General features: G+C 49.6%; 1 protein-coding gene across 2 annotated transcripts; it reads left to right on the top strand.

Moving 5' to 3' along the window:
* Nucleotides 1-502: 502 nt before the first annotated feature.
* LOC135968272 (uncharacterized) lies at nt 503-23,556 on the top strand. 2 transcript variants are annotated; one of them, XM_065534077.2, is made up of 4 exons: nt 503-649; nt 2,963-3,017; nt 3,771-4,042; nt 22,866-23,556. In XM_065534077.2, exons 1-4 carry the CDS (start codon nt 574-576, stop codon nt 23,000-23,002), a joined length of 540 nt encoding a protein of 179 aa, XP_065390149.1. In that variant the 5' UTR covers nt 503-573; the 3' UTR covers nt 23,003-23,556. The 2 variants fall into 2 exon arrangements, with proteins under 2 accessions (XP_065390149.1, XP_065390153.1); XM_065534081.1 differs by lacking the exons at nt 3,771-4,042; nt 22,866-23,556 and having other exon boundaries at nt 559-1,161.
* The last annotated feature ends 565 nt before the right edge of the window (nt 23,557-24,121 follow it).

The raw sequence follows: 24,121 nt of genomic DNA, 5'->3' as shown, positions 1-24,121 counted from the left end.
TCCTGCATGCGGTCTGACACCGGATAGATGTTCAGCACATATTTGTTGAATGAATGAACAGGGTTGTGAGGACTGGATTTGGCGTGGTCCAGGTAAAGCGCCTGACACAGTCACCAGGAGACACGCCCATATGGTAGCTGTTGCTATGCAGGTTACTAAGTGGAATGACTTTAGACACATTCCCTCTCTCTCTGGAAACATTCACGTATCTGTCCTAGGAGAGGATAGAAGGGACTCCTGCCTCTTGTTTTGTGTATCATTAGATCGTGCGTGCAGAAGGAGCTCAATAAATGCTTCCTCGGTGGATAAAGCCTCTTCCAAGGCTCCACTTGGGGCTAGCGCTGTCTAAAGAGACTGAGTTCCCTCGTTGGGGCCTGGTTCTTTTCTGCTCTTTACCCTGCGGGGAAGATGAGGCCTTCTTTAGGTCCTTCCATTCAGTTCCAGAAGCCCAGAGGATAGGTGGGCCTATAGTTCCCGCAGGATCTGCAGGACGCTCTCCGGCAGCTGGAGCAGGAGCGCCAAGGGCGGGGACGGAATGTGGGTTTAAGGGAAACCGGCGAAAGCGGGGTGGGCATGGAAAAGGGTTGTTTGAGAATCGGGGTCTGGGCAGATGGACAGCTCGGCAGCCTGAGAGAGCGACTTGGGGACGGTGAGGAACTCCAAGGGGGCGGGTCGGCTGAGCTGGCCCCGGGTCAGCGAGCGGCCGCGGGGCCGGGGCGGAGAGGTCGCGGAGCAGAGGGCGGGGAATTTGGGGGTGTGGTTGGCCTGGGGGGGACACCGGAGGCCACCGGGGAGGAGCTGCAGAGGGGAGGGACCGCCTGGAGGCGGCAAGAGGACGCGGGGTCAGTGCGGAGGGGGCGCGGGGCGACGGACAGGCAGGGGAGCGCGGGGCGAGCGGAAGCGCAGGGGTGGGGTGCAGGGCGGGGGGAGCGCGCATCGGGGGGCGGGGGGCGGCGTCGGCGCTGGGAGTGGGGGAGCGGGTTGGGCGGCTGCGCCGGCTCTGCTTCAGCCGCTGCCGCTAGGGCGCGGGGGGCGGGGGGCTCGGCGGCGCGAGCTCGGCCATTGTGGGAGCCGCTCCCCTCGGCTCCGCCACGCTCCCCTCGACTGAGCTCCAGCTCGCTGCCGCCGCGGGTCCGTTTTCTTCCTCCTTCGGCTCCCAGGGTAAGGCATGGGGCGCAGGGTTGGATGCAGGCGCCCTACCCGGTGCGCGGGGTGCAGTGATTGATCGCCCCAGGCGGCCGCGCCCCAGCCCCCGGCAGCCGGCGGCCGTGGACAGGCGGCTTGACAGGCGCGGGCACAGCGGCCGTGCGGGCCTCGCACCTGCAGCCCCCGCGGCCGGAGCCGGGGAGCGGTGAAGACGCGGAGCTGGGGTTTCCCCTGTGCAGGCGCTGCCAGGGTGGAAGGGAGGCGTGTTCCCAGGTAAAATGGGACACGGAGCCCTGCCGGGGCCCGGCGCCGGACCTTCGGGAGCCGGCAGGGCTGGGCGGGGAAGGTCGCTTCCCGGCCCCAGGGCTCGGCCGCTGGCCCCAGCGCCCTGTTGGTCCTCGGTCGCGCGTCCCCGCTCTTTGTCAGCCACGCTTGGCGGGCACGCGGACCCACCCGCGTCGCTCCAGGCTCGCGGGCGCGCCCCTCCTCCACCGTGGGGAATCGGGTGGGGGCCAGGTGGGGAGGGTCGCAGCGAGTGAGAGCACCTGGTGAGGTGCCTGTCGCCGACCGGCCTGCGGCCTAGCGGGTGGGCTGGGGCATGGGCGGGCGCTTCTGTGAATCTCGGGGATTGATGGAATGACCCAGGTGACCGAGGGTCGGGCGGGAGCCCGGAGGTCAAACAAGTGTTTGTGAGCGGCCGGAGATTGACGGGGTAGAGCCTAAAAGGGACGCTTTCTCCGGGAGGAGGCCTTGGGAGAGCCGGCCTTTGTAGTGAAATGGGTGTCTTGGAGAGGAATGGGCGGTTCTGGGATGAAGCAGGTGGTCTGAGAGGAGGGGCATTTTTTCTGCCCCCGGGCTAAGGGTAGGGATGGAAGCTTGGCCTGAGTTTCCCAGAGGTTGAGGCTGTCACTTCAGCACCTGCCCTGGCACCAGAAGGTAATGGGAGGAGGGGTAAGTGCTAGGATAAAGGGCAAAGCTGTGCCAGGACCCTGGGTCCTTTCCTTTCTGCTTCCTGTGGCTAGATCCCTTCTAGATGTTCCTTGGGAAGAGGGCCCACATGCTGCTGGCACAAGGGGTGCCCTGGCAGGGAGGCTCTGCTGCCCGAGGCTGCCTACAGGCCTCCTACACCGTTTTTATGTTTCTTTTGTTATCTCTTTGAATTCTGTGCTTATGGTGGGGATCTGCCAATGACCCAGGAGGCTGTCTCTGCCCCTTGCTACCTCTAGGCTGAGAATCGAGAATCCCGGAGGAGCTGTGGTCACAGACCCATTGTGTCTAGCCATGTAGGCTACCTTGCTGTCTCTACATAGCTCTGTGTGCAGGTATTCCCTATAAGGGAAAATCAACAGCTCCTGCCCTCCCTGGACCCTACAGCCAAAGTCAGAGTTGGGTACCCGGGTTGGCTTTGGGACCTGTAGGAAGGCTGGTAGCTGAAGGCACATACCATTCGCGCTCTGATGGAGCCCTTGGCATGGTGGGCTGTGTGTAGCAGATGGTTCTGGGAAGCGAGCTTGACCTGGCTGAGGGAAGGCTGCCCAGTCTGGCTGGTGGAGCCCAGCTGGCCTTAGAGCAATTGTATTTTCACTCAACCCTCTCCACTAGCTAAACTGACCAGAAAAAATGGACTTTCTGTCCTATCCCCCCACCCCATCCTCATGCTGTGCCACTTATTCCCACAACAGCCCTTGGAATAAGCAAATGAACATTTAATCTAATGCCTGCTGGGTGCCATGCATGGCATCAACCAGTGCTATATTTGCATTTGACAATGTTCTTTAAATATCCTCTGAGGTGGAATATTACCCCCATTTTGCAGATGAAGAAACTGAGTCTCAGAGAGGTGAAGTGACTTGCCCAAGATCACAGCAATTGTAAGTGGCCAAACCAGAATTTATACCCAGGTCTGTCTTACTTCAAGTCTAGTACATTTTCTAATATATCTGCTGGAAACAGAGTGGGAGAAACCAGGGAATTTCTGCCTATTCTAGCCCATGGTTTGCTTCATGCCTGCTATTGAGATCATGCTTTAGCTTTTTGAAAATACTTCCCATCTGTTGCCCCACTTTATCCTTATAGCATTCCTGGGAGGTAAGTAGAACAGGAATATAATAATAGGTACTGTGTATTGAGTGCTTACTGGGCAGTAGGCACTATTAAGCACTTTACATGCAGGATTAAGCACTTTACATGCAGAACCCAACCCGATAGGGCTAGGTTCTAACTATCATCATCCCCATTTTGTAGATGAGGGTGCTGAGGCTCAGAGAGATTAAATGGCTTCTCCAGGCTCACACAGCTAGTAAATGGAGTAGAATTTAAACCCACAGCGTTCTGTCATGCGATCTGTGAGCTTAATCCTCCAAATGTGCCAAATAGCAATAATAATAGTTCCTAGGAATAGGAGCTAACTTTTACATGATGTTTTTAAGATTTATAGACATCATCACATATAATATCCCCCAAACCTCGTGAATTAGTTTTGGGATGTATTATCTTCATCCCATTTTCCAGGTGAAGAAACTGAGGTACAGATAGGCAGGACTAGAACCTCTGCTTCCCAAGTCCCAGTGTTCCTTATGGGATCATTGTCTGTGTCTGCTCACATTCAACCCTTTCTCCTTCAGATCACTTCTCCCTGGGCTCCCAGGCCCTCCTGCGGCAGCCCCCACCTGGGCCATGTCTTCCTCAGATGAAGAGACGCTCAGTGAGCGGTCATGTCGGAGTGAGCGGTCTTGTCGGAGTGAGCGATCTTACAGGAGCGAGCGGTCAGGGAGCCTGTCTCCCTGTCCCCCAGGGGACACCTTGCCCTGGAACCTGCCACTGCATGAGCAGAAAAAGCGGAAAAGCCAGGATTCGGTGCTGGACCCTGCAGAGCGTGCTGTGGTTAGAGTCGCTGGTAAGAGAGGTCCCCCAGCAGGCTGGATGGTGTGGGTGTGAGGGAGGAATGGGCCAGGGTGCAGCAGCTGTGTGGGGAGCTGAGGGGTCCTCACCAGGGTTTCTGACAAAGCAGCCATAATCTGATTTGTTATTATTATTCTTGGAAAGATGTTGAAATAACATTAACGAAAAACTCTAAAGAGGAAAATCTGCCACCCCTGTGCTCATATGAGACCTGTTTTCATTTCTGCACCTTCTTCCCTGTCTTTGTCTCCATTCAGTTATATTTTCTATGCAGTTGCCTTCATGGCTTAGGTACCATTCTGCAGCTGACTCTTTTTAGTTACTCTTATATTAAAAAGATTTTCCATATTGCACTTTAGACTTTATAGTTACCATTTCTAAAAGCTGTCTACTATTTCATGATTTTCTAAATCCTACTCTTTTTTCACTTTTTGGCTATATTAGAAGATGCTGCTGAGAACATGGTTAAGAATGATTTGACTTTTGTTATTTCCTTATAATGAAATCCTTGGAGACCACAGTTTTACTTGTATTGCCTTCCAAAAGTGGTGTACATGCTGACCTTTAACACAGTGTGAAGGCTGGGGCTACCTCCTGTGGTGGGATGTGCCCAGCTGTTTGCCAAGCAGCAGTGCAGTGCAGTAGTTATGAGTGTAAGCTTTGGAATCAGAGAGGGTAGGGTGCTGGATTGTGGCCCTGCCACTGACCAACTGTGTGACTCTGGGCAAGTCCCTTATTCTATCTCAGTGTCACTTTCTTTAAGAATGCCCACTGTGCAGGGATGCCTTGAAGGTGAGATGAGATACTGTGTGGAAAGCCCTTAGCACAGTTTTTGGCTCAATAAAGGAGATGCTTCCACTGAAGGCATCCACAGCTGCCTCCCCGAAGTGTGCTCAGCATCTCAGCAGGGTGTTGGTGCTACAGTACAGATAGGAAGATAGAGCAGTGCCTGCAGCTAATTCAGTGACATCACCCGCTTTCAAGCCATCACCAAGGCCTATACTGCTACCTTCTTTGTGTCCCTCAAATAATACAGCCACCCCCTCCACTGTGTCATCTCTCACCTGGACCTTCCAATGAGCATTTAATAGCTCTTCCTCTCTTAGTCTTGCCACTATCCTCCACATGACTAATAGAGTATTTTTTTTCTAAAATGCAAACCTCAATAACACATATTCTATTTTATGAAATGAAGTTTTGCCCGTACAACACTTCATTAAAAATACAATAAAAAATAAAATAACTTTGGGAGGCCGAGGCGGGCGGATCACAAGGTCAGGAGATCGAGACCACGGTGAAACCCCGTCTCTACTAAAAAAATACAAAAAATTAGCCGGGCGCGGTTGTGGGCGCCTGTAGTCCCAGCTACTCGGGAGGCTGAGGCAGGAGAATGGCGTGAACCCGGGAGGCGGAGCTTGCAGTGAGCCGAGATCGCGCCACTGTACTCCAGCCTGGGCGACAGAGCGAGACTCCGTCTCAAAAAAAAAAAAAAAAATAAAAATAAAATAAAATAAAATACAAACCTAATTCTATTACTCAGCTGCTTAAAAACCACCTTTGGCTCCTAATTTCCTGCAGAATAAAGGCTTCAGCATAAAGACCAATCAAAATTACTTACCTCTTCAGCTTCACCTGCCACCACCTCTACCCCCAATTTCCCTGCCACAGTACACTGTAACTTGCCCCCCAAAGGGATGCATCTTGCAGGATGAAACCACCACGCTTTAATTTTCTTCTCTGCAAGATGCTGGTAAACCCTCCTCCTCTTTTAAGTGCCGCCTCCTCTGTCCTTAATGCCCCCAGTGGTATCCAAAGCTTCCTCCTCCGCTCTAGCAGTCATACTTTTCTCTCCTCCATGTTCCCTTGTTCAATGTAGCAGTTAACCCACAGGGTGCCCATCACTCCCTTAGAACAGTGAGCAATTTGGGACGTGTCTTATGTTTTGAGTCCCTGAGGGCTGCACAGGGCCTTGTGCATGCTAGAGATCGACCGCTATTGAACGACTGAATGAATGCTGAATGAGTGTTTTGAGGATATTATGTGATGTGACAGATTGTGATCCAGAAACAGGCACTGAGCTGTAACAGAAAGTTAGAGAAAGGCTTATGTGGGCTCAGGTAATCAGGAAAGGACTTTAGAGGGAGTGAGCTCCAAGTGAGGAGACAGCAGTGGGGTCTAGAAGGCAGGAAGGAGAGTTTGAGCTCTTTCTAGTGGGCAACGAGGAGTCCTTGGAGGAAGTCCTTCTCAAAACCTTTGGGCCTGCAGCATCAGCCAGTAACAGAATTTTAGAGCTGTCCCTAGGGTGCAGGAAGGGCTTTACTTGTCCCCAGTCTTGAAGGGCCATAACTCAGGGCCCTGAAGACTCGTAAACCTCTTTCTCCTGAAGACAGAGTGGGCTGTCTCATTCTTCCTTCTTTATACCCTCTGCCTCTATCACTCATCACTCATGCATACTTAGATTGCTTTGTGATGATTTCCACTTCCAGTCTTCTCTGAGGAGGCCCACGGGATGATTTGCCTGCTGCTTCAGATTTGGAGTCTAGAATAGAAGTGGAGTGGACTCAAGGAGGCTTAATTTTACACAGGCAAGGCTCCTAAGGACCTGCTGGGTCAACTGAGCAAAGGGACGGCAGGTGCTGCGCTGTGCTGTGTTTCTGGCAGAGATGCTGATCTCCTTTGCATCCTGACACTGCTGAATGCCTCTTTTGAGGAGGGGGCTGGGCCAGTGAGGCTGAAAATGGGGAGACTGCCACGGTTAAAAATAACTTGTGCACTGCAGTTGGGCGTGTTTCTTTAGCAGGAGAGGAGAGAAGCAGCAGAGACGAGGCGGGACTGCGACTTTAGGGTCTTGCTGAAATCTTCATGTGATTTTAGAATGCTGTGGGGGCTCCACCAGAGTAATGGAAAAAAAGGCAGCCTTAGCTCTGCAGGAACTCCTTCACAGGAGGTGCAGGAGGGGCATGTCTGGGAGACCCCGGATGCTCTGAAGCTCTCTGAAGCAGAACTTTAATTGTGGGAGGAAATGAAATCAGTCTTACACTGGAAGCCAGCTGTGGCCTGTGCAATTTTCTCCTCCCCCTGGATCTTGCTTATGAAGCCAAGTGGGGGTGTTTGAATCACTCTTACCAAATAGAGAGCTTCCCTTTCCCTGGCCCACTCCGTGTCCTGAGCTGGTCTTAGGGCCTCGCCCTTGCTTGAGAGGCCCGTTGGGGCAAGCCTGGTGGTCACACATGTCAGAATAGAGAGGGATGTTGGGGCTGAGAAACCTGCTGATTTCAAACAGGTTTTAGGGTGCTGAACCTTGTTCTTCTGCCCATCTTCCTATTCTCATCCTTTCCCTCCATTTGTTTCTCCTTCTTCTTTGCCAGCCATATTCTCCACTCCCTAAGCCCAGCCACATTCAAATGTAACAAGAGTCACTAATGAAAGTGTCTTGTTTCTGTTTATCAGCTTTATGGTTTACACAGAGATTTCAAAATAACTCTGTTAGGCAGGACATATGTTAGCATCCGAGGCTCAGAAGGTTTAAGGGACTTGCCTGTAGTTACACAGGACTGGTAAACACAGATCTTCTAACTCCAAGTACATTGCTATTTCTTTTTATTGAGACAGAGTCTCACTCTGCCACCCAGGCTGAGCGCAGTGGCGTGATCTCAACTCACCGCAACCTTCATCTTCCGGTTCAAGCAATTCTCCTGCCTCAGCCTCCCAAGTAGCAGGGATTACAGGCGTGCACCACCATGCCCAGCTAATTTTCGTATTTTTAGTAGAGATGGGGTTTCACCACGTTGGTCAGGCTGGTCTTGAACTCCCGACCTCAGGTGATCCGCTTGCCTCGGCCTCCCAAAGTGCTGGGATTACAGGCGTGAGCCACTGCACACGTCCCTGTACATTGTTATTTCTATTTCCTTGGGCAGTACCTGGCAACCAGGCCAGTCTGAATCTTCTGTAGTTGACAGTCTAAATCTCCACACTCATCTGAGAGACTTGGTCACTTCCGGGAAAGGCCTCAGGATCCTGGTCTATAGAAACAGGAAAGGGGAGAGACAAAGATCTTGGAAAATTTGCCTCTTCCCCTCTGGCTTTCTGTCTAGTGAAGAGCAGTAGAAATATTCTTACTTAATGGTGGGGAGCAACAAGGAAGTGGGGCGCTAGGGAGCTTAGTCTAGCAAGGAGTACAACCCCAAAGGGTAGAAACAAAGAGAGGAAGAAATGATGTATCCCTTGGGACCTGTGAGGAGTATGTTGAGAACAGGGTACAAGACAGGGTGTCACATGGCTGTACACTGCACAACCTTGGGGGTGTGATTCACATCACATTTGTTGTCATTGCAGATGTGTACATTTATTATTACAAGTTTCCTGCAGATGGCAGTAACATATCTTGAAGAAGGGCTCATGTTTGGGCTAGGGCACGGTAGGGTGCAGGAAGATTCCACCAACTACTCATCAGTGAGGTATTCATTCGTCTAACATCACATAATCAGGACCCTCCCTGTCCTTGGCATTGATATTCAAAGATGACTGAAGATGTGGTCCCTTCTGCATGGAACTCAGTCTAGTGGAGAGGATAGAAGGGAAAAAGGCCGGGTGTAGTGGCTCACACCTGTAATCCCAGCATTTTGGGAGGCCGAGGCAGGAGAATTGCTAGAGCTAAGGAGTTCAAGACCAGCCTAGGAGACGCTGTCCCTATTTTTTTTTTTTTTTTTTTGAGTAGTTAGAAGGGAAAAAATAATTATATCCCCGTATATGTTGTGAAAAAGGGGAGCGCAGTGACTCAGAGCTAAGGACTGGACCCCTCTCTGGTTGTTCATTTATTCATTCATTCAACTAAAAAAGGGATTAAGCTATGTGCCAGTAGAAATCATCTATGGGATTCATTCCTGGGAGTATCAGCAAATGCTGCTGAAATGATCGTTCCCAACATCTGCTCCATTGTGGCCTTCTAGTCAGATGGCAATTGTTTCTCTGCACAGCCCTTGTTTCAGTTGGCTTTATATTCACGTTCATTGTTCCCAGGTTCATTTCCCTCACCAGCTCTGGAGCTCTCTGTAGTCAGGAGTCCCATCTTACCCTGTTTGCCCCGGGACAGAGAGTCATGAGAGCACTACTTGGTCAAAAGCTGGAGCTTACTCCTCTGGGCCCATGTGTCTCTCCTCCAGGTTGGGAGCTCTGAGAAGACATCTCACAGGCACGTCTCTGCTCATTCATTCATTCAATAAAAAAATGGAGTAAGCTCCTGCCACGTGCCAGGCACTGTGGAGACAACTGAATCTGGAGTCACAAGACTTAGGCAAATGACCTTGCTTCTTGAATCCTCAGTTTCCATATCTGTAAAAGGGAGATGGTGATGAAGGGTGTAAAAGGGAGATGAATGAGAATCAGAATGTGCTGGAAAAACACAGGTTCACATGGCCTGTTACTGCACTTAGCAGTGTCATTCCTTGTAACCTCCCTGGCAGCCAGATGAGGCAGTGGAGACTCAGGAGGCCAGCAGTTTCCCAGGCCAGCAAAGAAGGGGCCCAAGCCTCTTATTTCTGTCCCCTTCCTTTGTTCTTTAGGCCTTTGTCAGGGAGCAGATGGAAGTGGCTTATTTTGGCCAAGCTGTGAGTGGGAAGAAGGGAATGCAGGGATGGGAAATGGAACCCTAAAGACAATCTAATTGGGAATCCTTACTCCTGAGCTGGCAACCTTCCTTGCCCTGAGGCTCTTCGAGTTTTGTATCCAGGAAGGCTCCTCCTCCTTCCCAGCTTCTCTTCTTCCTGGCGGTGTCCTCAGAGTCTCTGTGGCCCTGTCCTGGAGCTTGGTTTCAGTAGCAGGAGAGATGAGCAGAGGAGAGTGCCCTGAAAGTGGGGCAGAATGAATTGTAGCTACACACCACCAGCTCAGCTCCAGCTCTTTGAAAGTAAATCTGGGTCACATTAGCTGTGGGCTGGAACATGACCACGTGGGCAGAATTCTGTGCAGGCAGCAGAAAAGACAGCCAATCTGTCCTTTCTCTGAGGTGCAGGGCCCCTGTGGGACCCCAGATGGTGTGGGAAGGTGGTTTCTGGATTGCAAGGTGTAATGTCGTCTTAACGCCATCATGCTTTTCTAGTGACTTCCTAGGTGACATAGAGAAAGGTATGGAATGGCAGTTTGGCTCATGCCTTTCTGTTTGTTATGGGAGAAGCCTACGCTGAAGGTAGGAATGCAGAGGAAGGACTGGTTACTTTGGGGACCGTGGAAGTCCATCATTTCTCAGTCTCATGGGCTCAGGGGTTAGATGCCACCAGAGTAGCTGACACTGCAGCAAGATCTAGGACTGCACTTGTTCTTTACTTCAGCAGTACTGTCCTTGAGGAAAGGTCTGTGAACAGATCCATCATCACTAAAATGTTATATGGATGCTGGCTGGCCTCCTCTTTCTGGTTGCTGTGGCTAGGGCCTGCCATGATTTGGCCCTGCCACTGCCTGTTGCCACCTGTCAGTTAGAAGCCTGCCAGCCTCTTCTTCTGTCTTGGCTTTCCTGTAGGAGCAGGATGGGTGCTCCTTGCTGGATTCTCTGCCTGGATCTGGGATGCTGCTACAGGGAAGGTCTGAAGTCCCTATAACTTGAAGGGTGATGATTATGGGCTGAAGCTTCTGTCCTAAGCTGTGCCCCACCCCTACCCCAGAAGATACCAGGCTTTTGCCTTGTGGTCAGGGGAGGATTCTGCCTCGGGCCTCAGTGGGTGTCTCCAGGGATGCCCTCCCTGGCTTATTCACACCTTTCCTCATGTGCTTACTCTTCCATTCATTCATGCAAAGGACTGGCTTTGGGAGTCAGCTGGAGTCCTAGTTTCCATTGCTCACTTACTAATTGGGTGACCCTGGGATGTTAGTAACCTAATTGAGCCTCAGTTTCTGATACTGTTAAAATGGGGGAACAAGACCACTACCTCAGAGACTTGCACAGTAGATTAAATGAGGTAGCTGGGAGTAGGATGCTTGGCCTAGTTCCTGCTATATAGTCAGCCCTTAATACTTTTTTTTGAGACAGAGTCTCGCTCTGTCACCAGACTGGAGTGCAGTGGCGCGATCTTGGCTCACTGAAGCCTCCACCTCCCAAGTTCAAGCGATTCTCCTGCCTTAGCCTCTGGAGTAGCTGGGACTACAGGTGCGCGCCACCACGCCCAGATAATTTTTGTATTTTTAGTAGAGATGGGTTTCACCATGTTGGCTGGGATGGTCTTGATGATCTGCCCGGCTTGGCCTCCCAAAGTGCTCGGATTATAGCCACTGTACCTGGCTGCCCTTGATACATATTAGCTCTTTTCATTAGTATCATTAATTCACTCATACATTTGTTCATAGATTCATGAATGTGCTGATTTATCCCCTTGCTTATTCACTGATTACACACTTGCTTATTTAACAAATATCCCTAGGGCTACTTTGTTCTAGGCTCAGACTGCACTTCAGAGCCCAGCTCCTGCCTATGAAGACAGTTAGAATGCGGCATGAGCTGAGCTACGGTGCAAGTCCAAAGAGTTCTGAGGAAGTTCTGAAAGGGAAGGAACTTCTACTCCTGCCCCTCCCTGGCTTAGAGCAATGATAGCATTTCTTCTGGAGCTGGGAAAAGAAATACGAATTAGCCAGGACAACCTGAAGAGACAGGGCACTTCCCGGTGGTTTGCATCTATTCTTGCTCTCCTTTCTTTGGCTTTAGTAGAAAGGGAAGAAGGAAAATGAAGAGAGAAGAGCTGGTGAGAATTAGGAACTAAAGAATCTAGAGGGTGGTTTGGGGAGTCTCTGGACTCAGTTTAGGAGCGCCTGAGAGCTGGTGCCAGCTGGAATCCTCCGGTAAATAATAGCTGGTAAAGCCAGCTATTATTAAAGCTGGTAGAGTCCTAGATGTGTGCCAGGCATTTTACATACATCATTTAATCCTCATAGAACCCTGAGAAGTAGTTGCTATTCTTAACAGACATGTTAAGGAACTTTTCTGAGGTTATACATTGACCAAATAATGGAGCTGGGATTCAGCATTACTTAATGTGCATGGCGCCCCCTGGCCCTCAACATGTACAATATGCTCTTTGGAGTTATTCAAGTGCTGAGTTTCGGGTCTGCCTAACTCCAAAGCCCTGGCACTTTTCAGGATATTTCAAATATGCTAAAGTAGTGAGAATAGTACTCCCATCACCCAGAAACAAGAATGATCAATTCATGGCCAATTTTATTTCATTCATACACTCCTGTCAGTGGAAAAAACACAGTTCCTGTTGTTTCTTTTTCTTTCTTTTCTTTTTTTTGAGACGGAGTCTCACTCTGTTGCCCAGGCTGGAGTGCTATGGCACCATCTCAGCTCACTGTAACCTCCGCCTCCCGGGTTCAAGCGATTCTTTGCCTCAGCTCCCTGAGTAACTGGGATTACAGGCACGTGACACCATGCCCGGCTAATTATTTTGTATTTTTTAGTAGAGACGGGGTTTCACCATCTTGGCCAGGCTGGTCTTGCACTCCTGACCTCGTGATCCGCCCACCTGGGCCTCCCAAAGTGCTGAGGTGTGAGCCACCGCGCCCGACTAGTTCCTGTTTTTCTATTCTCTTACTCAACAATCAACACAGAAGACTTCTGTGACCCCAATATATGTGAGGATTTCTCCCCACCAGCAAGTTAAACAATAGTTCTGCAGTGGACACCAGCAGGGTGTCCCCAGTTTAATTATGACACTGTCTACCAGGAAATAGCATCAGAGTTCACAGTTTGAGGGTTCAGTCCCCAAGACATTCCCCCACTTCACTACTTTTTTTTTGCAGGGGGAGATGGTGTCTTGCTCTTGTTGCCCAGGCTGGAGTGCAATGGCGCAATCTCTGCTCACTGCAACCTCTGCCTCCTGGGTTCAAGCGATTCTCCTGCCTCAGCCTTCCAAGTAGCTGGAATTACATGTGCGTGCCACCATGCCTGGCTAATTTTTTTTTTTTTTTTTTTGAGATGGAGTCTCGCTCTGTCACCAAGCTGGAGTGCAGTGGCGCAATCTCAGCTCATTGCAACCTCTGCCTCCCGGGTTCAAGTGATTCTTCTGCCTCAGCGTCCTGAGTAGCTGGGACTACAGGCATGCGCCACCACGCCTGGCTAATTTTTGTATATTTAGTAGAGATGGGGTTTCACCTTGTTGGCCAGGATGGTCTTAATCTCTTGACCTTGTGATCCGCCCACCTTGGCCGCCCAAAGTGCTGGGATTACAGGTGTGAGCCACTGCACCCGGCTGAGGGATTCTTTCTTTTCTTTTTTTTTTTTTTTGAGACAGAGTCTTACTCTTTTGCCCAGGCTGGAGTGCAGTGGTGTGATCTTGGCTCACTGCAACCTCTGCCTCCTGGTTCTCCTGTCTCAGCCTCCTGAGTAGCTGGGATTACAGGTGTGTGCCACCACGCCCAGCTAATTTTTGTATTTGTAGTGGAGGCGGGATTTCACCATGTTGGCCAGGCTGGTCTCAAACTCCTGACCTCAGGTGATCCACCTGCCTCGGCCTCCCAAAGTGCTGGGATTACAGGCATGAGCCACTGTGCCTAGCCCACCCCACTCCACTTCTAATGCCAATCACAAGACCCAAATTGTTTTTACCTGTGCTTCTGACTGACTGGCTATAAATGGGGTGCTGGCTGGGTTCAGTGACTCGTATCTGTAATCCCAGCATTTTGAGAGGCCAAGGTGATGAGCCACTGTGCCTAGCCCACCCCACTCCACTTCTAATGCCAATCACAAGACCCAAATTGTTTTTACCTGTGCTTCTGACTGACTGGCTATAAATGGGGTGCTGGCTGGGTGCAGTGACTCATACCTGTAATCCCAGCATTTTGAGAGGCCAAGGTGGGAGGATCGCTTGAAGCCAGGAGTTCGAGACCAGCCTGGGTAATACAGTGAGACCCTGTCTATACAGAAAATAAAACGAAGTTAGCCAGGCAGGAGAATCGCTTGAACCCAGGAGGTGGAGGTTGTGGCGAACTGAGATTGCGCCATTGCACTTCAGCCTGGGTAAGAAGAGTGAAATTTTGTCTCAAAAAAAAAAAAAAAAAAAAAGAGAGAGAGAGAAGGAAAGAAAGAAATTAGCCAGGCATGGTGGTATGCACCTGTAGTACCAACTACTCAGGATGCTGAGGTGGGAGGATTGCTTGAGCCTGGGAGGTCGAGGCTGCAGTGAGCTGAGATTGTGCACTGTACTCTAGCCTGGGCTACAGAGTGAGACTGGATCTCAAAACAAACAAAACAGAAACCAGAAAACATACAGAGGATACAGGTGAAGAGATGCAGAGGGCGAGGGCAAGGTATGGAAGAAGGAATGTGGAGCTTCCATGCCCTCCCTTGTATGCCACCCTTCATGAATCTTCACACGTTCACTTATCCTGGAAGCTCCCTGAATCTTAGGCCTTTCATGGAGACTTCCTTGGGTAGGCATGGTTGACAACCATGTAGAAATGTGATTGGGCAAAAAGGGTATGGTCTAACACTAACAGTGTGGAAACCCAGCAAAGCCTGGCTGTTCAGATTCTTCTTGGATTTTCTGTGCAGCATTCCTTCCCCCAGGATATGGGGCAAGACTCCTGAAATAGGGGCCTCATGATTACAGTCAGAAATGTGGGGGAAGGCAGCCGGGCGCCGTGGATCATGACTGTAATCCCAGCACTTTGGGAGGCTGAGGTGGGTGGATCACGAGGTCGAGAGATCGAGACCAACCTGGCCAACATGGTGAAATCTTGTCTCTACCAAAAATACCAAAAAATTAGCTGGGCTTGGTGGTGTGCACCTGTAGTCCCAGCTATTCAGGAGGCTGAGGCAGGAGAATCACTTGAACCCAGGAGAAGGAGGTTGCAGTGAGCTGAGATCACACCACTGCACTCCAGTCTGGCAACAGAGCGAGACTCTGTCTCAAAAAAAAAAAATTGTCGGGGAAGCCTGAGAGTTGTGGCTCACACATATAATCCCAGCACTTTGGGAGGCCGAGGAAGGAGGATCACTTGATGCCAAAAGTTCAAGACCAGCCTGGGCAACATAGTGAGACCACCATCTCCACACACACACACAAATTAATCAGGTGTGGTGGTGCATGCCTATAGTCCCAGCTAATCGGGAGGCTGAGATGGGAGGATCCCTTGAGCCCAGGCGGTCACTGCTGCAGTGAGCTATGATTGTACCACTACACTCCAGCATAAGCAACATAGTAAGACCTTGTCTCTACAGAGAATCAAAAAATAAGCCAGGTGTAGTGGCACATACCTGTGGTCCCAGCCACTCAGGAGGCTGAGGTGGGAGGATCGTTTGAGCCAGGGAAATTGAGGCTGCAGTGACCCGTGACCATCATCCAGCCTGAGTGACACAGTGAGACCCTGTCTAAAAAAGAAAAAAAAAAATTGCAGGGAAAATTGAGTCCTGCTTTGGGAGGAAAAAGAAACAGATGAAAGGAGGGCAGAAGGTCAGAAAGATTGTTTTCTAAGACTTGCTTTGCTTGTGAGGTCTACAGTGCCTCAACATTATAGCAGAAAACTATGACAAAGGCTATAGAAGTTATGAGCCAGGAACTGTGGACAAAAAATCCATATATTGCAACCCCACTTCTCCCTCCCCAGTTACGTATAAGAAGTTTCCAGTAGCTGGGTGTGGTGACTCATGCCTGTAATCCCAGCTACTCGGGAGGCTGGGGCAGGAGAATCACTTGAACTGGGAGGCAGAGGTTGCATTGAGTCGAGATTGTGCCACTGCACTCCAGCCTGGGTGACAGAGCAAGACTCTGTCTCAAAAAAAAAAAAAAAAAAAAAAAAATCAGAAAGTTCCAGTAATCACATTTACCTTCCTCAGTTTTTGTTTTTGAGACAGAGTCTTGCTCTGTTGCCCAGGCTGCAGTGCAGTGGCACAATTATAGCTCACTGCAACTTCAAACTCCTTCACTTCCCTCACTTTTTAACCGTTATATTATACTACCTTTCCTCTAGTAGTAAATATACCAGTTTATCTGCTTCAGAATCCATGTCTGAGGACTGGAACCACTGCCACCTGACCTACTGCCCGGAGTCTTCATGAGGGATTCTTTTTTTTTTTTCGAGATGGACTCTTGCTCTGTCACTTAGGTTGAAGTGCAGTGGTGTGATCTTGGCTCACTGCAACCTCTGCCTCCCAAGTTCAAGTAATTCTCCTGCCTCAGCCTCCCGAGTAGCTGGGATTACAGGTACCCGCCACCACTCCCAACTAATTTTTGTATTTGTAGTAGATACGGGGTTTCACCATGTTGGCCAGGCTGGTCTTGAACTCCTGACCTCAGATGATCTGCCTGTCTCAGCCTCCCACAGTGCTAGGATTACAGGAATGAACCACCGTGCCCAGCCTCTTCATGAGGGATTCTTTTTTTTTTTTTTTTTTTTTGAGACGGAGTCTCGCTCTGTTGCCCAGACTGGAGTGCAGTGGTGCAATCTCGGCTCACTGCAAGCTCTGCCTCCTGGGTTCATGTCATTCTCCTGCCTCAGCCTCCCGAGTAGCTGGGACCACAGGCAAACGCCACCACGCCCGGCTAATTTTTTGTATTTTTAGTAGAGACGGGGTTTCACCGAGTTAGCCAGGATGGTCTCAATCTCCTGACCTTGTGATCCACCCGCCTCGGCCTCCCAAAGTGCTGGGATTACAGGCATGAGCCACTGCACCCGGCCTTCATGAGGGATTCTAACACCCAGATGTTCAGGCTCCAGGGGCAGTGTGTCCCTCCTAGCGTTGCTTGGCTGATCCTCTGGTCCTTCCAGCTTGAGGTTCAGGCTTTACTCCCATAACACACAGAAGTAGGCTAGAGTCTATCTGGTTCTGTTCTGCCAGTATAATTAAACAAAATATCCCAAAAATGAGTTTCAAGGATTCAATCTTGACAGACTGAAGTTGAGTTGCAATAGGACTGAGGTCCTTAACATCATCACAGGAGGATGGCACAGTGGCTCATGCCTCTAACCTCAGAACTTTAGGAGGCCAAGGTGGGTGGATCACTTGAGCTCAGGGATTCAACATCAGCCTGGATTACATGGCGAAACCCCATCTCTACAAAAAATACAAAAATACAAAAATTAGCTGAGAGCGGTGGTGTGCACCTGTAGTACAAGCTATCTGGGGGACTGAGGCTAGAGGATCACTTGAGCCCAGGAGGTTGAGGCAGCAGTGAGCCATGTTCATGCCACTGCACTCCAGCCTGGGTGACAAAGCGAAACTCTGTCTCAAAAAAAAAAAAAAAAAATCATCAAGGGAATGAGTTTCGTTTTTGTCATAGGGGCCTGTGCCCCAGGACTGCCCTGATGCTGGTGAACTGCTTCGCGTGACTCTGATCTCAACTGAGAGCAGTGGCCACCACTCTTGAGGGCCTCTCCCGGCCTCAGTGATTTGTGCTCTTTCCAGGCTGCCTGTTAGTGCCTCTTTAGAGGTTTCTACCCTGAGGTGGTGTTGAATGGAGAGCTGTGGTTTCAAGTGAAGGGAAGTTTCATAGATAAAACAAAAGCCACACCTCACAGTTTGGGGAACCTCCCAATTCCCCAAAGAGTATAGACTCCCTCAGAGGACCCCCACAGGTTAAGACCCTGTCCTGCCTCAGAGCAGGAAGGGAGATTGGGTGTGGTTCAGCAGGGCTCACATTAGCCCGATTCCTTCAAGAGTGAAGATAAAAACAGTTTTACTGACAAAGAAGCTGGGAGACAGCAGAGGGGCCAATATCTTTTATAACTGCTATTGTTAGGTTCCGAATGACAGCCTTGGTGCTCAGCATCTTATGTGCTGTATTTGACCTGCTCCTCAAAACAACTTTAGGAGGCAGATGTGCTATAGCAGAGGAAGCAGAAACCCAGAGAGTTCGGTAACTTGCTCAAAGTCTCCCAGCCAGTAAGGGGCCATGCTTGGAATGGTGCTAGCTCTGCCTAGGGCAACCCACTGCCTCTCCCATTACAAGGAACAGTAGTTTAATAACAGCTAACATCTGTGTAGCACTTCAAGGTTCACAGAATGCCTTAACACCCATTATCACCACTGTGCCTCGGGAAGCCGGTGCGGTGAGGCCTTCCACGCCCCTTTGGGATAGCTGCCTGTCAGGGGTCCAGCCTCTGCTCATTTCCCCCAGGAAGCATGGGAGATTCTTTGGAATTGACTCTGACAAGCCATGGGAGAGGCCTAGGGAGAGGCTGAGGTGGAGCGACTTGGCCGGTTGCTATGGTAACCCAGATGGCTGAGTAACCATTTTGAGGGTTGCTATAGTGATGAGCTGCTGGTGGCAGGGATCTTGTCTTCCTGGGTGGCTGGCACCCTCCAGGCCTCTTAAATTGAGATGTTGCACTTTCTGAACAGAAGAGGGCAGCATGAGAGCAGGCAAAGGCTTCTTACCCCAGAGCGGATTTGGGAACTTGAGGCAAAGCTTAGAAAGGATTTCAAGGAGCTGGGCAGAAAGGGAGCTTTGGCTGGTGCTCAAGCTTCACTTCTGAGACTAGAACTAGGTAATTTTCTTCCAAGAGCTGGTCAAAGGATAATGTTTGGGGCTGCCCCTTCGGTGCCTGGCATCAGCTACTATTGGGGAATATAAAAGGCACAGCAGACAGCTACCCTTGCAAGGAGGAATGGAAAGAATATGTGCATGTGTGTGCACACACACAATCACTCAATCACTACTAGCAAAGAACTTCTTTTCTTTTCTTTTCTTCTTTCTTTCTTTCTTTCTTTTTTTTTTTTAGATGGAGTTTTGCTCTTGTTGCCCAGGCTGGAGTGCAATGGCATGATCTCGGCTCACTGCAACCTCTGCCTCCCGGGTTCAAGTGGTTCTCCTGCCTCAGCCTCCCAAGTAGCTGGGATTACAGGTGCCCGCCACCACGCCCAGCTAATTTTTTGTATTTTTAGTAGAGATGGGGTTTCACCATATTGGTCAGGCTGGCGTCGAACTCCTGACCTCAGGTGATCTGCCCGCCCTGGCCTCCCAAAGTGCTGGGATTACAGGCATGAGCCACCACGCCTGGCCTAAGAATTTCTTTATAAAGCATCAGTTAACACATAAAATAATACAGCATGAACCAAAGGCAAAGAAGAGCTGGGAATAAACTTTCTAGAGGTTGAGGAAGGAGCACTAGCAGAAAGAGAAATAATTTTGTACTTCCCTCTTTTCTCCCTACACATGAAGTGCCCTCAGCCCTTGACCAGTGAGTGGACATTGAGCTGGATTCTCAACTGTCTTGAATCAGATCTGGCTCCCTCCCCCGACCCCCATATGAGTTCAGTGAGGCATCCATTCCTTCAGCAAATATTTATTGAACATGTACTACGTGCAAAGTATTGTGTTAGGCCCAGTGATGAAGAAAGATGAAGTAGATGTCTTTGCTGTCAAGAACCTATGAAGTAGGAGGTTAAGGAGGCAGTGATACAAACATCCACAGTACATGTACCTGGAGTTCAAGACCAACACAGTGAGACCCTGTCTCTATAAAAATTTTTTTTTAAAAGCCGGGTACAGAGGCTCACACCTGTAATCCCAGCACTTTGGGAGGTTGAGGCAGGCTGACTACTTGAGCCCAAGAGTTCGAGACCAGCCTGGATAGCATGGTGAAATCCTGTCTCCACAAACAGTACAAAAATTAGCTGGGGTGTTGGCACCTGCCTGTAGTCCTAGTTGCTGGTGGGTTAGTTGGTGGGGGCGCTGAGGCAGGAGGATTGCTTGAGCCTAAGAGGCAGAGGTGTCAGTGAGCCGAGATTGTGCCACCGCACTCCAGCCTGGGTGATAGAGTAAGACGCTGCCTCTAAATAAATAAATAGAAAAAAAAATTCATGTCATTTGGGGTGAACTTTCAAGGTAAATTTCAGTAGGTGGAGTTGGGGGATGGGACATTCTAGGCAAAGCCTCAGAGTTTGATTATAGGGAAATGAGGTATACACAAGGGTGTCATAGCAGATCAGCCTGAAAAGGAAGATAGATGTCTAAATATGGAAGACTTGGAATTCCAGGCTTAGAATAAGAGATGCTGTGAGACAAACATACTCTCTCCTTAAATACTCTAGCCTTCCAGCTAGTCAGTAGTCACAGACAGCCAAGTATTTTAGGATCATCTGGTTCACTCATTCATACATTTAATCAAAAATTTAGGCCGGGTGCGGTGGCTCATGCCTGTAATCCCAGAACTTTGGGAGGCTGAGGCGGGCAGATTACCTGAGGTCAGGAGTTCGAGACTAGCCTGGCCAACAAGGTGAAACCCCATCTCTACTAAAAATACAAAAATTACCCAGGCGTGGTGGCGGGTGCCTATAATCCCCGCTACTCGAGAGACTGAGGCAGGAGAATCGCTTGAACTCGGGAGGTGGAGGTTACAGTGAGCCGAGATCGTACCATTGCACTCCAGCCTGGGTGACAGAGTGAGACTCCGTCTCAAAAGAAAAAAAAAAAAATTAAATATACAAATACGTGTGCGCACGCGCGCGTGTGTGTGTGTGTGTGTGTGTGTGTATGTATATGTATATTTTTAGAGACTGAATTTTGCCATGTTACCCAGGCTGGTCTTGAACTCCTGAGCTCAAGTGATCCTCTTGCCTTGGCCTCCCAAAGTGTTGGGATTACAGGTGTGAGCCACCATGCATAGCATTAAAGAAATAGTTGACCGGGTGTGGTAGCTCACACCTGTAATCCCAGCACTTTGGGAGGCTGAGGTGGGCGGATTACCTGAGGTTATAAGTTCGAGACTAGCCTGGCCAACAAGGTGAAACCCCATCTCCACTAAAAATACAAAAATTAGCCAGGCGTGGTGGTGGGCACCTGTAATCCCAGCTACTGGAGAGACTGAGGCAGGAGAATTGCTTGAACCCGGGAGGTGGAAGTTGCAGTGAACCGAGATTGTGCCATTGCACTCCAGCCTGGGTGACAGAGCGAGACTCCATCTCAAAAATAAATAAATAAACAAATGTGTGTGTGTGTATGTATGTTTTAGAGATCAAACTTTGCCATGTTGCCCAGGCTGGTCCTAAACTCCTGGGCTCAAGCAGTCCTCCGGCCTCGGCCTCCCAAAGTGTTGGGATTACAGGTGTGAGCCACCATGCACAGCATTAAAGAAATAGTTGTCTGGGTGCGGTGGATCATGCCTGTAATCCCAGCACTTTGGGAGGCTGAGGTGGGCAGTTCACGAGGTCAGGAGATCGAGACCATCCTGGCTAACACAGTGAAACCCCGTCTCTACAAAAAATACCAAAAATTAGCCGGGCGTGTTGGCGGGCACCTGTAGTCCCAGCTACTTGGGAGGCTGAGGCAGGAGAATGGTGTGAACCCGCGAGGTGGAGGTTGCAGTGAGCCGAGATCGCGCTACTGCACTCCAGCCTGGGTGACAGAGCAAGACGCTGTCTCAAAAAAAGAAAAAGAAATAGTTAATGAGTGCCCTATATGTGCCAGTGCCAGATCATTTGCTAGGTGGTAAGGATCCTGTGGTGAATTAGACGACAAACAGTCCCAGCCCTCAGGGAGCTTACGATTTAGTAAGGATGAAAGACACTGTACCATAACTTCAAGTGTGATGAGTATTACCAAAGGGTAGAGGAGGACCTATTAATTGGAGGAGGGGGGGTCAAGGAAGGCTTCCCCCTGGGGAATTTCAGCAGAAGCATGGGTAGGAGTGAGCCAGGCCAAAGTAGAGTGATGAAGGATTATAATCTGGGAGGAAAGCCGGTTGGATGGCCCTGAGGCGACATAACACATTTGAGGTGCTGAAAGCAATAGAAAGTGGCAGGGCTTTAAGGATAGGGGCATTTGATGAGGCTTTAATTGGGAGAACACCAAGGATAAAGGGCTTTAATTTCCTTGCATTACTCTTCTCCTCCACTAGATGCCCTTCTGAGTACATCCTTCTGCTTCCCCCATTGCAGCCTTCTTAGAAATGCAGCAGCAGTCTCACCCATCAGGAGCAAAAGAAAATCAAAGACCAAAAGGAGAAAGGCTCAGAGCTTTTGCGACTGTGTGGTCTGGCTATAAATTTAGACTGTTGCTTGAAAGAAGCGAAAAACCTCCCCTTCGTAGACTTCCTTCTTCCCATCCCCCCTGTCAGCCGGCTTTGTTCCTCTAGCCTTGTAAAATTTTCTCTGTATAAAACAGGAACATCAGCCAAACATGTGGACTTCCCCGCTTTCCATTCATTAGAAGAATGCATTATTTCAAAATCTCCTGGGAGCATTTAAATGCAAATTTTGTCAAGAAAGCAATTTGAGTCTTAGAGAAGCCCTCTAGCCACAACCCAAAGCAGAAGTTTCTTCTTTGATTTCTGTGTTTCTTAAAAGGAATCTCAACCCCTTGCCTTCTCCCCGCAACCCCCCCAGGTCTTCTCTGATTCTCACGGCAGACTCTTCCCCTTTTTGCCCCTGTTCTTTCTTCACCTTTGGCAAGCATCAGTGACACATCTTGAAGAACCTGCTCACAAAGTGGCGCATGTAGCAGCCCCAGGAGGGAATGGAGGGACTTTTCTATGTACTGTAATGGACATAAGGAGGCAGATGTCTGTGTGGGGGCGAGATGTCTGTGTGGAGGTGTTTGTATGCGTGATTTCTGTCTGGGCCTTCTTAGCCCTGCTGGCATAAAATAATATGGGAAATGCAGATGACTCAGCACTGACACAGTCAAGATCCCCAGAGTTAGCATTTCTATATTCTCTGCTGTTTACGAAAAATGTGCTTGTGCCATCAACCAGCAACTCATCCTGCTTTTTCCACTAAAAGCCTTTTACTGAAAAACATATATACTTCAAACTTATTCTCCTTCTTTTTGTAAACTGAGCTCATTAGCAGCTGACACCAAACTGATAACTAGTTCTTTTTGTTTGTTTGTTTTTAGCACGGAGGATTAAACTGGAAGGAAATGAGCATTTGTCTAAGGATCCTCCCTGTCCTCTTTCAGGCCCTTCCCTGCATGATCTTCATGCCCACAACTTGGGCAGGCCAGCAACACTTGATGGGAAAAGATATGATTAATGACTTGCTCACCTGATTTCTGATCAGGGTGTGGTGTGGAAACAACCAGCGTGCACCTATTAGCGAAAAGCGTCTTTTTTTTTTTTTTTTCTTGTTATGAATGTGCTGAGCATTGACCAAAATACTTGGCACTACTCACGAGGTACAAAGACACCTTCCCTAGCCTGGGGTTAAGAAGTTTCTCCTTCAAACTCTTGAGAATGGGAACTGGAATGGAAGCCTAAGTCCCAATTTTGGCTGCTCAGTGTTGCATGAATTCTTTTTTTACTTGCTAATTTGCCCTTATTGTGAGATCAGCCAGTGTAACTTCTTACCCACAACCACCTCTCCAGACCTCCTGAGAAATCAAGTTAACAGGGGAGGATAAAGGCTGAATGGGGGTGGAGGGCACAACGTGTCACCTACATTGACCAGAGTTCTTCATTCACTGCTCATGGCTCTGGCGCACTCCATGAATATTGGGATTGAATGATACACAACTGAATGTTGGATCAAATGATGTTGGGAGCTCTGTCCTCAAAATGGGCCCCAATAAATCCCTACCCATATTTTCCAGTTTCCTTTCTTTACTCTTTCCTTTCCCCTGATGACAAAGAATAATTGGCTTCCCCTTTTCTTCCCTGACCAGCTATGCTCCAGAGCCCTTTCTTTGTTCCCTAACAGTCCTGGTTCCGTCTCAGGTTCCCACATTTCTCCCTTTTGATCTCTGTCTCTCTGTTCAGATGGCTGTCACAGTTTAATAATCCTGGAGGGTCTATCCCCCACAGATTTATGTCTCCCAGTCTCTCCTCTTATTCACCCCATGGTGCAGTCAGAATCCTGTTTTCGTGCCTCCCTGGGTTGTCATTTCTCAGGTTCTGGCTCCTTGGCCTGGTTTACTTCATGGTGCTGGATCTGCCCCGTCACTTCTCGTTCAGCTTCTTCTGTTTCTGGAAAACCCTTTGTTCCCGGGATTCTTTGTGGGCTCAGTGTCCTCCGGGCCCACACTGCAGCCCTGTCTGGATCTTGCCCTTGTCCTGGTTCTGACCGCGTCTAGCCCTGGGATCTGAGGCATTGTGGTCTTTTGCCCTCTACTTTCCCTTCAGCTTCTCCAGGTCCTTCTCCAGCAGCCGCACAGGC

Source organism: Macaca fascicularis, chromosome 1, assembly GCF_037993035.2.
Source record: "Macaca fascicularis isolate 582-1 chromosome 1, T2T-MFA8v1.1".
NCBI lineage: Eukaryota > Metazoa > Chordata > Mammalia > Primates > Cercopithecidae > Macaca > Macaca fascicularis.
Note: the sequence above shows the minus strand (reverse complement) of the source record. Positions and strands in the feature narration are given on the sequence as shown.